Source organism: Coregonus clupeaformis, chromosome 21, assembly GCF_020615455.1.
Source record: "Coregonus clupeaformis isolate EN_2021a chromosome 21, ASM2061545v1, whole genome shotgun sequence".
Classification (NCBI taxonomy): Eukaryota; Metazoa; Chordata; class Actinopteri; order Salmoniformes; family Salmonidae; genus Coregonus; species Coregonus clupeaformis.
Window position 1 is genome coordinate 14,078,546 of NC_059212.1, and position 15,541 is coordinate 14,094,086.

The 15,541-nt window shown below is 44.4% G+C and overlaps 1 protein-coding gene across 1 annotated transcript in view; it reads right to left on the reverse strand.

Annotated features, from left to right (window-relative positions):
* Positions 1 to 1,764: 1,764 nt before the first annotated feature.
* The window catches only part of LOC121534571 (carboxyl-terminal PDZ ligand of neuronal nitric oxide synthase protein-like), a 32,521-nt gene continuing 18,744 nt past the window's right edge, over positions 1,765 to 15,541 (reverse strand). Inside the window, exons 8-10 of the mRNA XM_041841147.2 lie at positions 14,954 to 15,106; positions 9,639 to 9,807; positions 1,765 to 2,896 (exon numbers count right to left, since the gene is read on the reverse strand). Of these exons, the coding sequence (XP_041697081.1) occupies positions 2,358 to 2,896; positions 9,639 to 9,807; positions 14,954 to 15,106 (861 nt within the window). The 3' untranslated portion in view covers positions 1,765 to 2,357. The remainder of the gene's footprint in view (positions 2,897 to 9,638; positions 9,808 to 14,953; positions 15,107 to 15,541) is intronic.

A 15,541-nucleotide genomic window follows, 5' to 3' on the forward strand; every position in this document is an offset into this window, starting at 1 on the left:
AACAATATTTTTCTGCTGCACATCAGACGCTATGTTCCCCTCTGGTACAAGCTGCAACTCAGTACCCTCAACACGGACAACTTGTTCCTCAGCAACAGGTGCTTGTGGCTGCTCTACCACTGTTGGCCCACCTCTCCCTACATCAGTGGGCCCAGGCGTTACGAGGACCACCCACGCCCCTCCCTCCACCTTCTCCCTTTTCGGGCAAGCAACATCCCTACACTCAAAACACTGTTGTCATACTATACTTTAAACGATAACTCCAAAGTCTGCTCCGGTGAGTCCAAAAACATAAACACCTGTTGCCGAAACGACTTAACCTATTTCAGAGCCGGGTGTTTGGAACACAGCGGGACAATCTTAATTGAACTTGCAAACTTCCCAAACCGCAATAACTCACGCTCCAATAGCTCATTGGGAATAAACGGCGGTACATTCGAAATCATTACCCTTGTTGACGGAGAATCCCGCCATCCGCCATCCCCACCAAAACCAGGGAAATTCCAACAAGAAATACAATATAACTAATTCTACCACAAAAAAACAACAACGTAATCATGCATAGAAAAAGGAAAACCACCAAGAAAAGGAAACAAGAAAGAAAACACAGGCGATCTAACTCCAGACAACACTCGCACTCGCTCCTACAATTCCCAGCATGCACCAAACACTCCCAGCATGCAGATAGAGAGAGAGAGAGAGAGAGAGAGAGAGAGAGAGAGAGAGAGTAAAACACACACAAAAAAGAGAGTGAGAGAGATTTATCAATTTGGAGAGTGCTCAAAGACGTGGCCCCAATAGGATGAGTCAGAGGCTTGGAGCCCAGTCAAAAAGTCCTGCTGTTTGACAGCTGGGCCATTAGAACATGACAGTGCTGCTGTGGTGCAGTACAAAGACATGAGGGAGCAGTGACAGCCAAGCTGCAGGGAGAGCAGAACCTGCTAAATATGCTGCTGCTGATTTTGTTACACACACCTCTGTGCTGCAAACAAATTGTCCTTAGGGGGACGATAAAGTCAGTAAATGTCTAAAGAGTAGTGATATATTGTTGGCCCCAAACTGAATCCTAACAGCCTTAATCTTGGGAGAGACAGAACATAGCTATGTTGAGCTACTGTAGATATAGTCGTAATAACATTTTGGCTATGTGATATTCAATTGGCTTAAAACCGGGACATTTTGTGACGTTTTTGTTCATTTTGGTCTTCAGCCACAGGTTTTTCGGCTGTTCATGTACACTAAAAAAAATTATTGAGGCAAGCCAACGTTTTTAGCCGAAGTCTACGCCCCTTCATCAGTCATTGGTCAAGAGTAGGGATTCTTCAATGAACTATTTGTTGTCATTCAACAAAAGACAACTCATTTTCATGCACATTTTTTCAATTGCACCAAACATCTTAGATAGATGTAAAATTGCGCGACAAATATCTCCTCAACAAAAATGTCAAAATTAATATCAGATTTCTTGAGTTATCCTAGATTAATTCCGACTATTTTGAGGAAGTGTATAATGGCTACGGCATCTCAAAATGGACAAAAAGTACTATTGCCGCTTTTTCTCATTTTTCAAGCTAAGGTATTTTAAGGGAGTATGCGAGCACATTCGTTCGGTTCGCCTAGCCGCCAGCCTAACCGAAGCATGCGGAAGCCTTTACAGTATGCTTAATAACTTTTTGGCTGTATGATATTGAGTTGGCTCAAAAGTGAATTGTACCAAAGTCTTGGGAAATAGGACATACTGCATGGAGCATTATGGTGTATGAAAACTTGAATGTAAACTGTCTTGAATCAATTGTCCATCACAAATTAAAGCCATTCACATAATACAGTACTAGTACAGCAGGCTTTTGAAGTTCACGGTCTTCACATTGGACGTTTATTCATTTTCAACCCATTCAAAGTATTTTCATAAAAAAAACTATGCCAATGACTGGCCATGCTGGGTGGGTGTGTTTCACTGTTACACAATGGTCCAATAACACAGACCAGAGCCATATATTTAGATAGCTGTGACACAGACTACACTGCAGTAAGCCTAGGAGAGCAGGAACCGCAGCAGCAAGTCAAGAGCTGAGACAATATATATGAAAAAATGTAAACAAATGCAAACACATGTAAACATCTGCAACAGATATAAACAAACATCGGACAAATGTGACCAAATATAAACAAATACGGCAAATACAAACAAATAATAAAATATCCAACAAATAAAAACAATGCAACACACAAACAACAAATATCAAACAAAAGGATTGCAGAGCAGAGTTTGGAGGGTGGTGAGCAGTTAACACCATAGGGGAACTGTAGACTGCGTGATATGATTTTGTTCTTGGGTGAAGCGAAGCCGCGGAATGCTACACGGCCACCTCATCACCCAGACAGTCCGCGGGGCTCTCCGCATTCATTACGTTGAAGAGGCGTGCCGCGCCCTCAGCCCCTGCCCCCTCGCCCTGCCCCCAGCTGTCCCTGTCACTGCTCTCATCTGCATTGGACTCGTACTCCGAACCGATCCCCGACTCCCGGAAACAGAGGAGCTCTAGGGCTCCAAGGACCTCCTCTCCCCCAAGAGGGGAGCCCCCGCCTGGGCAACCCGAGATTGGACTCTCAGCCTCCTGGTCCTGGTTCTGGCTATGGTGGTCGTCCCCTCCCCCACTGCGGGGGAAGCGGAAACACTCCAGCCTCACGGCGCTGCCGCCCGGACCCAGAGAGTGACTGTCCAATGCCCTGGTCCCTGGTGGAGAGACCCCTGGTAGGATGGAGGCCCAGGGGCCATTCGTGATCTGGGGCTGGGGCTGACCCTGCAGGGGGCCCATGGAGGTGGGGGCAATGTCACGCAGCACAGAGGGGGGCTTGGCACGGAAGGTGATCTCCAGAAGACTGTCTTGGGAGCCCACTGTGGAGAGAACAGAGAAGAAGGAGAGAGAGCAGGAGAGAATTAGTGAGATTGGAGGAAAGAAGATGAGTGGAGGGAATATAGAGAGAGGAGAGAGATGAGGTGAGTTGAGGGAGGGCATGATGATAGATTAAAAAGGGCAAGATGACAGTGTTGCTGAGGAGCTGTGATGTCAATGTTGATCATTATTAAATACATGACAGTACAGAATGAGACGAAGAGCAAGAGAAGCAAAGAAGGAGAAGAAAGGGAGGCATGAAGCGAGAGCGAGAGAGGAGAAGAGAAACAGGGATGAAGAGAGGGCGAGAGAGGAGAAGAGAAAACAGACATGACGAGAGGGCGAGAGAGGAGAGAGGGAGGAATGAAGAGAGGGGGAGAGAAGAGAGAGGGAAGGATGAAGAGAGACAGATGGATGAAGAGAGAAGGAGGAATAAAGAAAGGCAGACAATCAAAGAGAGAAGGGATGAAGAAAAAGTACCACTCCTATTTGCCATGTCTTCAATCTAAGCCTACAAGAAAGTGTGTGCCCTCAGGCCTGGACGGAAGCAAAAGTCATTCCGCTACCCAAGAATAGTAAAGCACCATTTACTGCCTCAAATAGCCGACCAATCAGCCTGTTACCAACCCTTAGTAAACTTTTGGAAAAAAATGTGTATGACCAGATACAATGCTATTTTACAGTAAACAAATTGACAACAGACTTTCAGCACACTTATAGGGAAGGACATTCAACATGCACGGATGGCACTTACACAAATGACTGATTGGCTGAGAGAAATTTATGATAAAAAGATTGTGGGAGCTGTATTGTTAGACTTCAGTGCGGCTTTTGACATTATCGATCATAGTCTGCTGCTGGAAAAACATATGTGTTATTTTAGATTTTAGTAGACGCTCTTATCCAGAGCAACTTACAGTTAGTGAGTGCATACATTTTTATTATTTTTTTATACTGGACCCCCGTGGGAATCAAACCCACAACCCTGGCGTTGCAAGCGCCATGCTCTACCAACTGAGCTACACGGGGCTTTACATCACCTGCTATATTGTGGATAAAGAGTTACCTGTCTAACAGAACACAGAGGGTGTTTTTTAATGAAAGCCTCTCCAACATAATTCAGGTAGAATCAGGAATTCCCCAGGGCAGCTGTCTAGACCCCTTACTTTTTTCAATTTTACTAATGATATGCCACTGGTTTTGAGTAAAGCCAGTGTGTCTATGTATGCGGATGACTCAACACTTTACACGTCAGCTACTGAAATTACTGCAATACTTAACAAAGAACTGCAGTCAGTTTCAGAATGGGTGGCAAGAAATAAATTAGTCCTAAATATTTCAAAACTAAAAGGATTGTATTTGGGACAAACCATTCACTAAACCCTAAACTTCAACTAAATCTGGTAATGAATAATCTGGAAATTGAGCAAGTTGAGGTGACTAAACTGCTTGGCGTAACCCTGGATTGTAAACTGTCATGGTCAAAACATGTTGATGCAACAATAGGTAAGATGGGGAGACGTCTGTCTATAATAAACAGGGCAGCACGGCTGACCCTTAAAGGTACACGGACAGCTAACATTAATAATATGCATGTCAATCTCTCATGGCTCAAAGTAGAGGAGAAATTGACTTCATCACTACTTGTTTTTGCAAGAAGTATTGAAATGCTGAATGCACATAGCTGTCTGTTTAAGCTACTAGCACACAGCTCGGACACCCATGTAATCCCCTCAACACATGCCACCAGAGGTCTTTTCACAATCCCGAAGTCCAGAACAGACAATGGGAGGCGCACAGTACTACTTAGAGCCATGGCTACACGGAACTCTATTCCATGGCTACACGGAACTCTATTCCACATCAGGTAACTGATAAAAAATACACTTTGTGGAACAGCGGGGACTGTGAAGAGACACACACACACAGGCACAGACACATGCATACACATGATAACACACACACTCTACACACACGTACAGATGGTCTCTTATTTGTCCCCATTATCCCCTGTGTATTTATACCAGTGTTTTCTGTTTGTCTGTTACCAGCATTTTTTCCGTGCTCCTGCCTGCCGTCCTGTACCTATCTGACTCTGACCTGGTTTACAAACTTCTGTCTGTCCTCGACCTGCCTCTTGCCTGCCCCTTGTCTATTAATAAATATCGGAGACTCTAACCATCTGCCTCCTGTGTCTGCATCTGTGTCTCATCCTGTGTCGTTATGTTACGAACTGGCCATGACTGACACAGCAGACTCGGACCAGCTCCGCAACACTGTCTCCCTGCATGGAGCCACCATTGGAAGACATGAGGAGCTACTCCAGAACCTTATGGAAGGACTCCATACTTTGGCGGAAAGCCATGACCAGGGTTTAAAATCATTACTGGAGCAATCCCGTGGACTATCTATCAGGGAGCATGCCACAACGGAGAGGAAGGTGTTCGATTCTCTGGTGTCTGGGAGAGAGGCGGCCAGAAAGCTACTTCTACTTCGTCAGACCACGCGGTAGACTTTCGCACGTTGGTCGCCGAGAGTGCCTGGAACCCGGAGTCCCTGTTCGACGTCTTCCTTCATGGATTATCGGAGGAGATTAAGAACGAGCTCGCAACTCTGGAGTTACCCTTGGACCTCGACTCCCTCATAGCCTTAACCATAAGGATTGATGGGCACCTACAGGAACACAGGAGGGAGAGGAGGTCTGTTCTCGGCCACACTCGCTCGCCCGCGGCTGCTTTCTCGCCTTCAAAGAACCCCAGAAGTCCCCGACACCTGCATCCCAGAGAGGATCCGAAGTCACCCGAGCCCCCTCGGGAATCATCGGGGACGGGCGACTCATTTACTCCAGAGCCTATGCAACTGGGCAGGGCTAGATTGTCGCCTAAGGAATGATTACGCAGGCTGAGCTCCAACAGTTGCCTGTATTGTGGTGCTACAGGGCATTACATATCCACCTGTCCAGTAAAAAAACCAGGCTCATCAGTAGGTACGAGTACACTGGTGGGCCATACTGGGAGTCCTCTAACTCGTATCCCTTTCCCTGTTATCCTGCTGTGGGGTGACCGGTATAAATTTACATTTTAGTCATTTAGCAGACGCTCTTATCCATAGCGACTTACAGGAGCAATTAGGGTTAAGTGCCTTGCTCAAGGGTACATCGACAGATTTTTCACCTAGTCGGCTCGGGGATTAGAACCAGCGACCTTTCGGTTACTGGCACAACGCTCTTAACCACTAAGCTACCTGCTCTCCGGGTGCACGTTGACTCTGGGGCCGACGAGAGCTTCATGGACGCTACTCTAGTATCTGAGCTGGGTATCTCCACTCAACTCCTCTCCGTTAGTGCACTGGACAGACACTCCATTGGCAGGGTCACTCACAGTACGGTTCCCATTAACCTGCGAGTGTCGGGCAATCACAGTGAGTCCATACACTTCTCCTTATTGAATCTCCCCATGTTCCTGTTGTTTTGGGATTTTCATGGCTCCAGAGGCACAACCCCCTGATTGACTGGACCACTGGTTCTATCCTGGGTTGGAGCCCGTTCTGCCACTCACATTGCCTTAAGGCGGCGCAGCCTGCCCCGAGACGTCAACCTGCGGGCTCTGGAAAAGCCTCGGATTTCTCCGCCGTTCCCACGGAGTACCTCCTGGAGGTTTTAAGCAAGGCTCGCGCCACCTCCCTTCCTCTGCATCGTCCTTACGATTATGCTATTGACCTCCTCCCGGGCACCACACCGCCTCGTGGGCGGCTACATTCCCTGTCTGGCCCTGAGACCAAGGCCATGGAGGAGTACATTGAGGACTCTCTGGCTGGGAGCATTCGTCCTTCTGCCTCCCCTGCCGGCGCAGGTTTCTTCTTTGTGGAAAGGAAGGACAAGACCCTGCGTCCATGTATCGACTACCGGGGCCTCAATGACATCACCGTTAAGAATCGTTACCCTCTACCACTCCTCTCCTCGGCTTTCGAACCATTCCAGGGTGCTACCATCTTCTCTAAGTTGGACCTTCGGAACGCCTACTACCTAGTTCGGATACGGGAAGGAGACGAGTGGAAGACAGCCTTCAACACAGCTAACGGGCACTACGAGTACCTAGTCATGCCGTTTGGACTCAGCAACGCTCCCGCAGTGTTCCAGGCCCTGGTCAACGATGTGCTCAGTGACATGTTGAATCGGTTTGTGTTTGTCTACCTCGATGACATCCTTGTTTTCTCCCGTTCTGCTCAAGAGTATGTCCTCCATGGCCACCAAGTCCTCCAGCGCCTCCTGGAGAACCAGTTGTTTGTGAAAGCAGAGAAGTGTGAATTCCATCGCTCCACTATCTCTTTTCTGGGATACGTCATGGCTGAAGGGAACGCTCAGATGGATCCCGACAAGGTGAGAGCGGTGGTGGATTGGCCCCAACCCACCTCTAGAGTGCAGTTGCAATGTTTTCTGGGACTTGCACATTTCTACTGCCGTTTCATTCGGGGCTACAGCACCCTGGCTTACATTTTACATTTTAGTCATTTAGCAGACGCTCTTATCTAGAGCGACTTACAGTTAGTGAGTGCATACATTTTTCATACTGGCTTCTCCCCTCTCTGCACTCCCCTCTCCTAAGGTGCCGCTCACATGGTCCCCAGCTGCTGACAGGGCGTTTTGGATCTTAAGTATCGTTTCACCACAGCCCCCATCCCCATCCGGTCCCGTCCCGTCAGTTCGTGGTGGAGGTTGACGCCTTGGATGTTGGAGTGGGGCCCTTTCTGTCCCAACGTTCGGCCCAGGACCAAAAGTTGCACCCCTGCGCTTTCCTCTCTAATTGCCTGAATTCTGCTGAGAGGAACTATGACGTTGGTAATTGGGAGCTTCTTGCGGTCAAGATGGCACTGGAGGAGTGGAGGCACTGGCTTGAAGGGGCAGAACACCCATTCTTGGTTTGGACCGACCATAAGAATCTTGAATATCTCCGCACCGCCAAACGCCTCAACTCTAGACAAGCTCATTGGGTTCTGTTATTCACTCGGTTTAACTTCACTATCACCTACTGCTCTGGGTCCAAGAATGTTAAGCCTGATGCTCTCTCTCGCCTGTATAGTTATGTGGCTACACCATCAGACCTTGAGACCATCCTCCCTACCTCCTGTCTCGCTGCTACACTTGTCTGGGGAATCAAGAGCCTGGTCCGGAAGGCGCAGCGTTCCTGGCTAGCCGGATGTTCGTCCCTGATTCGGCCCACTCCCCGGTCCTGGAATGGGCCCATTCCTCTAAGCTTACCTGTCATCCCGGCTTCTGCTGGACCCTGGCTTTCATCCGACAACGTTTTTGGTGGCCCACTATGGTTTCTGACGTCTCCTCATTCGTCGCCGCCTGCACTGTGTGCGCTCAGAACAAGACTCAGCGGCAAGCTCCGGCTGGCCTCCTTTAACCACTCCCTGTGCCTTATCTCCCCTTGTCCTATATATCCCTGGATTTTGTCACTCCCTCCATCTGATGGCAACACCAACATCCTTACAGTGGTGGATAGGTTTTCTAAAGCCGCCCATTTCATTCCCCTCCCTAAGTTACCTTCAACCAAGGAAATGGCCCAGCTCATGGTGCAGCACGTCTTCCGAATCCATGGACTTCCGGTCGACATGGTCTCCGATCATGGTCCTCAGTTCTCGTCCCGATTCTGGAAGGCGATTTGCACCCTCATTGGGTCGTCGGCCAGCCTGTCCTCCGGGTTTCATCCTCAGTCCAACGGCCAGTCGGAGTGTGCCAATCAGGACCAGGAGACGACTCTTCGGTGCCTCGTCTCGGCCAACTCCACCACCTGGAGCCACTAACTCATGTGGGTGGAGTACGCACGGAACACCCTACCCTGCTCGGCCACTGGTCTCTCGCCTTTCGAGTGTTCCCTGGGTTACCAGCCTCCGCTCTTCCCAGAGCAAGAGGTCAGCATCCCCTCAGCCCAGATGTTTGTCCGTTGCTGTTGGCGTACCTGGAAGAGAGCCCGGTCCGCTCTTCTTAAGAACACCTCCAGGTATCGGCGACAGGCGGACCGCCACCGGACCCCAGCTCCCCACTATCGTCTTGGGCAGAGGGTATGGCTCTCTACTCGGGATCTGTCCCTCAGAGTGGAATCCCGTAAACTTTCAGGGGTTTCCAGTACCTGGTTGACTGGGAGGGTTATGGCCCGGAGGAGAGGTGCTGTGTCCCCGCTAAGGACTTCCTGGACCCAGCCCTCATCGCTGACCTTCACCGCCAGCACCCCGGTCAACCAGGTATGCGCCCGGGTAGGACACCAGGTGGCGCCCCTAGGGGGGGGGGAGGGGGGGTTACTGTCACACCCTGATCTGTTTCACCTGTCTTGTGCTTGTCTCCACCCCCACCAAGTGTCTCCCATTTGTCCCCATTATCCCCTGTGTATTTATACCAGTGTTTTCTGTTTGTCTGTTGCCAGTTCGTCTTGTCTTGTCAAGCCTACCAGCGTTTTTTCCGTGCTCCTGTTTTTCCAGTCCCTATTTTCTAGTCCTCCCGGTTCCGACCATTTCTGCCTGACCTGACCCTGAGCCCGCCTGCCATACCATTCTGCCTGCCCTGACCTCGAGTCTGCCTGCCATCCTGTACCTATTTGACTCTGACCTGGTTTACGAAGAAGAAGAAGAAGAAGAAGAAGAAGAAGAAGAAGAAGAAGAAGAAGAACAAGAACAAGAACAAGAACAAGAACAAGAACAAGAACAAGAACAAGAACAAGAACAAGAGGAAGAAGAAGAACTCACTGGTGCTGAGTCCTCCAGCAGCTTTGAGCTCCAGCTCCTGGATCTGTTTGACCAGTAGGGAGATGTGCTGCAGTAGGTCAGTGTTCTGCAGTAGGAGTCTCTGGACCCGGGCCTGGGCATCTGTCCTGGCACACACCTCCACTGACAGCTGGTCCTGGAGCACACACACCTAGGTAGGCACATGTAGAAGGGAGGTGAGAGTGTATACACATATGTATGTAGGTATGTTTGTGTGCATGCTCACACACCAGGGGCACGCACAAATGCGAACACACACACACATCATCTAATTGAAATTCACGGGACACACAGACACACACCCACTGATCAAATGTTTCTTCACTCCTACAATTCTAACGCTGTTCACTCAGCATTAGATAGAATCCCTCATTATAATCAAAAGCAAGCCCAAAACTCATTAGACCAAAAGCCATGTGATTATAGGAAAGAGACGAGAGAACGAGAAACAGATAAGAGAGCACAGAGTGACACCTTTGAGCCGGCTTGCTCATTAGCCATAAGGAATGTCTTATTACACCAGCAGAGCTGAGAGCTACCTTTGATGAAAAGCACTGTCTTGTCGTCGCTTACAGCTACAGCAGCAAAAGGCAATACCTCTCCCTTGATGAACTGTCAATCATTAGAGGGGTACCTCAGGGTTGCAACCTTAAACGAATTAAATCAAAGGTTTGAGTGTGTGACAATAGATGAGCCAAGGGTTGCAAAGGGAAGGTATGTTACTGGAAATAAACTTTCTACGTTTTCCAGTAATTTACCTGAATTTTGCTAACTTTCATGTTTTTATTTTATCATATGACATCTAGTGACCTTTTAGGGTACTTCAGATTATCACAGGTGTCTGTAATTATCTCTGGTCCTCTGTCTGGCCTTATTGCATGTAAAATATATAAAATAATCAAATAGCTAAGATGATTTAAAAATACACATTTTTATGACAAGGCTGTAAAACATCACCCTAAATATAAACCATAAACTTAGTGAATCCCATTGGTGTTTAATATGAGGGTTTCAGCATAAAATATCCTTTATAAATTTTTTTACACACTTTTGTTTATTTTCTTTTTTTATAAATGTTTTGGCGCCAAACTGGTGGCAGTTGTATAAAAAGTCAATAGTTGGAAGAGTTGCAGCGTTAATTGAAAAATAATACCATTGTTGATTAGATGCTTTTTTTATACATTTTCTCTTGAACCATATGGTGTATCCACTAGAAACTCGTGGACAATATGGCCAAAGTTACAAAAAACGGAATACTATATATGAATACATTTTTAAAAAATTATTCAAGTATAAATTACCAAAGTTACCATAGATTGCCAAAGATTACCTGTTAATTATCAAAATTACAGAATATCCAGTAACTTTGGTAAATTCCCGGTAGCTTTGCAACCCTAGTTGAGCCACTTGTGCTCCACACACACACTGCAGTTTAAAGTTGCTAGCTAACAATCTGAAAAGGTACTGTAGTGCATGACAAGTCCAAGCATCTGTTTCTGGTCTAACTGCCATTACAAACAGTGAAATGTAACTTGTTTTTAACTAGGACAGAGGAATTTATAATTAATTTTTTCTGATATAACATAGGTACAGCAAATCCCCTTATTGTATGGGACACCTTTAAATGTGCCTTTAGAGGCCATGCAATTCAGTACTCATCTCGAAAACAAAAGCAATTTAGGTCAAGAGTCCACACTAACAAAGGAAATAGAAGGTCTAACAGAACAGATAGATAGCAATAAAAACTGTAACATAGAGGCTCAGAATAAATTAGAGGAAAAACAAAAAGAAATTGAGAAACTTATTCAAGAAAGATTAAGTGTAATATATTATAAAAATAAAGCAAACTTGATGGAATATGGGGAAAAATGCACCAAATTATTTTTTAATCTTCAGCATAGGAATGCTACCAAAAATAATTGATTGAAACTGGTTACAAATGACGGAGTCACCCATGATTCACCAAATGATATTTTGAAGGAGGAAACAAAGTACTTTAGGCATATGTTTTCGTTTCAGTCGCCTCCATCTCCTCTAACTGAAGCAAATTGTAGAGAATTTTTCTATTGATAATGTAAAACTAACAGCCATACAGAAAGACTCATGTGAAGGTGGAGGAACTTACAGAGGAGGAACTTCTGGATGAAATTAAAGACTTTAAGTCCGGGAAAACTCCAGGGTTGGATGGCATACCAGTCGAGGTATAACAAACCTTTTTTGATATACTCAGAGGACCGTTATTAGCATGTTTTAACCACTCCTATGTAAATGGTTAATTATCAGACACTCAAGAAGAAGGCCTGATTTCATTATTACTGAAACAGGATACAAGTGGAAAATATAAAGATCCAGTCCATTAAAAAAATTGGCGGCCCCTTACACTTCAGTGTTGTGATGCAAAAATTATAGCAAAATGTCTAGCGCATAGAATTAAAAAGGTATTGTCGGACATTATTCATTCTAATCAGACAGGTTTTTTACATGGGCGATACATTGGAGATAATATAAGGCAAGTACTGGAAACAATAGAACACTATGAAAAATCTGGGAAGCCAGGCCTACTATTCATAGCAGACTTCGAAAAGGCATTTGATAAAGTACGACTGGGGTTTATATATAAATGCCTGGAGCATTTCAATTTTGGACAACCTCTTATACATTGGGTTAAAATCATGTATAGTAACCCTAGGTGAAAAATAAATAAATAATGGCTATTTCTCAGAAAGTTTTAAACTGTCAAGAGGAGTGAAACAAGGTTGTCCACTATCGGCATATCTATTTATTATTGCCATCGAGATGTTAGCTATTAAAATCAGATCCAACAATAATATAAAGGGATTATAAATCCAGGGCTTAAAAACAAAGGTGTCATTGTACGCTGATGATTCATGTTTTCTTTTAAATCCACAACTTGAATTCCTCCACAGCCTCATAGAGGATCTAGATACATTTTCTAACCTCTCTGGATTACAACCAAATTATGATAAATTTACTATATTACGTATTGGATCACTAAAAAATACAATTTTTATATTACCATGTAGTTTACCAATAAAATGGTCTGATGGTGATGTGGATATACTCGGAATACATATCCCAAATGAAATAAATGATCTCACTCCAAAAAATATATATAGAAAGTTAGCAAAAGTAGATCTTGCTACCATGGAAAGGTAAATACCTGTCAATTTGTGGAAAAATCACACTGATTAACTCTTTAGTATTATCCCAGTTCACCTATTTGCTTATGGTCTTGCCTACGCCTAGCGAACAGTTTTTTAAATTATATGAGAAAAAAATATTCCATTTTATTTGGAACGGCAAGCCAGACAAAATTAAACGGGCCTATTTATATAATGAAAATTATTAAATATTAAAGCATTAGACCTATCACTAAAATCTTCAGTTATACAAAAAATACATTTAAATCCGAACTGGTTCTCTAGCAAACTAGTAAGATTGTCTCACCCAATGTTCAAGAAGGGACTTTTTCCCTTTATTCAGATTACAACCCCTCACTTTCAGGTATTTGAAAAGGAAATCATCTCCCAAATATCACTATTTCTAAAACAAGCCATTGAAAGTTGGATGCAATTTCAATTTAATCCTCCAGAAATGACAGAACAAATATTGCAACAAATATTGTGGTTAAGCTAAAATATACTAATTGATAAAAAATATAATATATAATCTTCGTAAATTATTTTATCAGTAGGAATGGTGGAGTTATGTCGCACATGCAGCTAACAAAAACATATGGAAATGTCTGCTCTACCCAAAATTACAACCAAATAATTGCAGCATTACCGCAAAAATGTAAGTGGAAAGTTCAAGCAGGAAAAAGTAAGGAACTTGTCTGTCGGCCTTGCATTAAAGAACATAATTGGTTAAAGAAAATTGTGATAAATAAAAAAGTTTATCAGTTTCATTTAAGGACCAAAAGATTGACAGCCGTCCCATATAGATTACAAAATAGTTGGGAAGAGATTTTTGATGTACCGATTCCATGGCATAGTGTTTATGAACTGATACGCAAAACGACGCCGGATTCAAAACTTATAATTTTTCAATGTAAATTATTATATAAAATTCTTGCTACCAATAGAATGTTATTTGTATGGGGGATACAATCTTCACAGCTCTGCAGATTTGGCTGTGAAGAGACAGAATCATTAGATCATTTGTTTTGGTACTGTCCATTTGTAGCTTGTTTCTGGACACAGGTCCAGGAATGGCTGAAGGATTGCAATATTGCATGGAGCTGACCCTGCAGATCTGAAAAGTCATAGTCAATAGATCAATAATATAATAATACTTTTAGCAAAGATGTTTATTTTCAATTCACAAACTGTAGAAACAATGAGAATAGAAAGGTTCAGAACTTTTGTAAAACACCACAGTACAGTTGAAAAATATATGGCAAATAGAAATCCAATATGGATGGTGTTAAGAGATAGATGGGAGGTGTTGAATGGAGCTGAAGGATGGGACTAATATCAACAACTAATAACAACAAGATAACTAGTGTAAGACATGCTGTGTCCATAATAAGTATATATGTTCGCTGGTTTACTCCAATTGGGGAGGGGATTGTGGGGTTGGAAAGTAATAAAGGGAAATATATATATTTTTAAAGGATATGTATGTATATATGTATGTATGTGTATATGTATATATGTAAATATATATCTATATATATATATGTATATATGCGAGAGAAAAAAGATAACATATGGGGGATTGGAAGTGATGCAGACAATTACATTGATGGAAGTTACAATCTATCTGCAATATTAAAGCTGATCTACCCCCTAAAAAAAACAACAACAAAAAAAAACAGTGAAATGTACTGTCACGCCCTGGCTCTGGGGACACTGTTATGTTGAGCCAGGTTGTGTAGATCAATGTGTTTTGTTTCTATGGGTGCTATTTCTATGTTGGCCAGAGTGGCTCCCAATCAGAGGCAACGAGTGTCAGGTGTTGCTGGCTGTCTCTGATTGGGAGCCATATTTATACAGTCTGTTTTTCATTCGTGTTTGTGGGATTTTGTTTCTAGTCTGTTTATGGTAGACCGTGAACTGTCACGTATCGTTTGTTGTTTTGATCGTGTCTCTTAATAAAGAGTATGTTTGCCTGCCACGCTGCGCCTTGGTCCTCGTCTGTTCTAGACGATCGTGACATGTACATTACTTTGGCAAACTGAACATCAACATGTTTGAATAACGCAGACCCCCACACATGAGCTGCGTTCAACAAGGCAAACCATAATTTGGAACTGTTTGGAAACGTGTGTCTACCTGTGCTGCAGCAGCCTGGGCCTGCTGCTCCTGCTGCTGGAGCTGTCTCTGGAGCAGCTGCACCTGGTGCTCCACAGAGCAGGGGGAGTCCACGTCTAGCAAGCCTGACACAGGTGGCCCCGACCTGGAGGAGGTCAGCTGCTGGGCTGGGTCCTTGGATGGGGAAAATGAAGACCAGGTCAGTGATTAATGAGCTATAATGACTGAGAATACACATTGCATACATACTGCTAGGGTTGCAAGATTAAAGTAACTTTCCCAAAATTCCCTGCTTTTCCAGAAATCCTGATTGGAGGATTCCCAGATTTGCTGATTATTCCCTCCTGATTCCGGGAATCCAACCAGGATTTCAGGAAAACCAGGACAATTTGAGGAAGTTACTGGAATTTTGCAACCCCATGCTGTACATTACCCTATGTGCATTCAGGCAGAAATTAGTTACTATCTTTATGTTGAGCAAAATGTTCATGATTTCTTTTCCATCTGACAGTAAGCCTTGATTTTCCCATTGGTGAATGGTATCATTATGCAGTGGTGTAAAGTACTTAAGTAGGAATACTTTAAAGTACTACTTAAGTCATTTTTTGG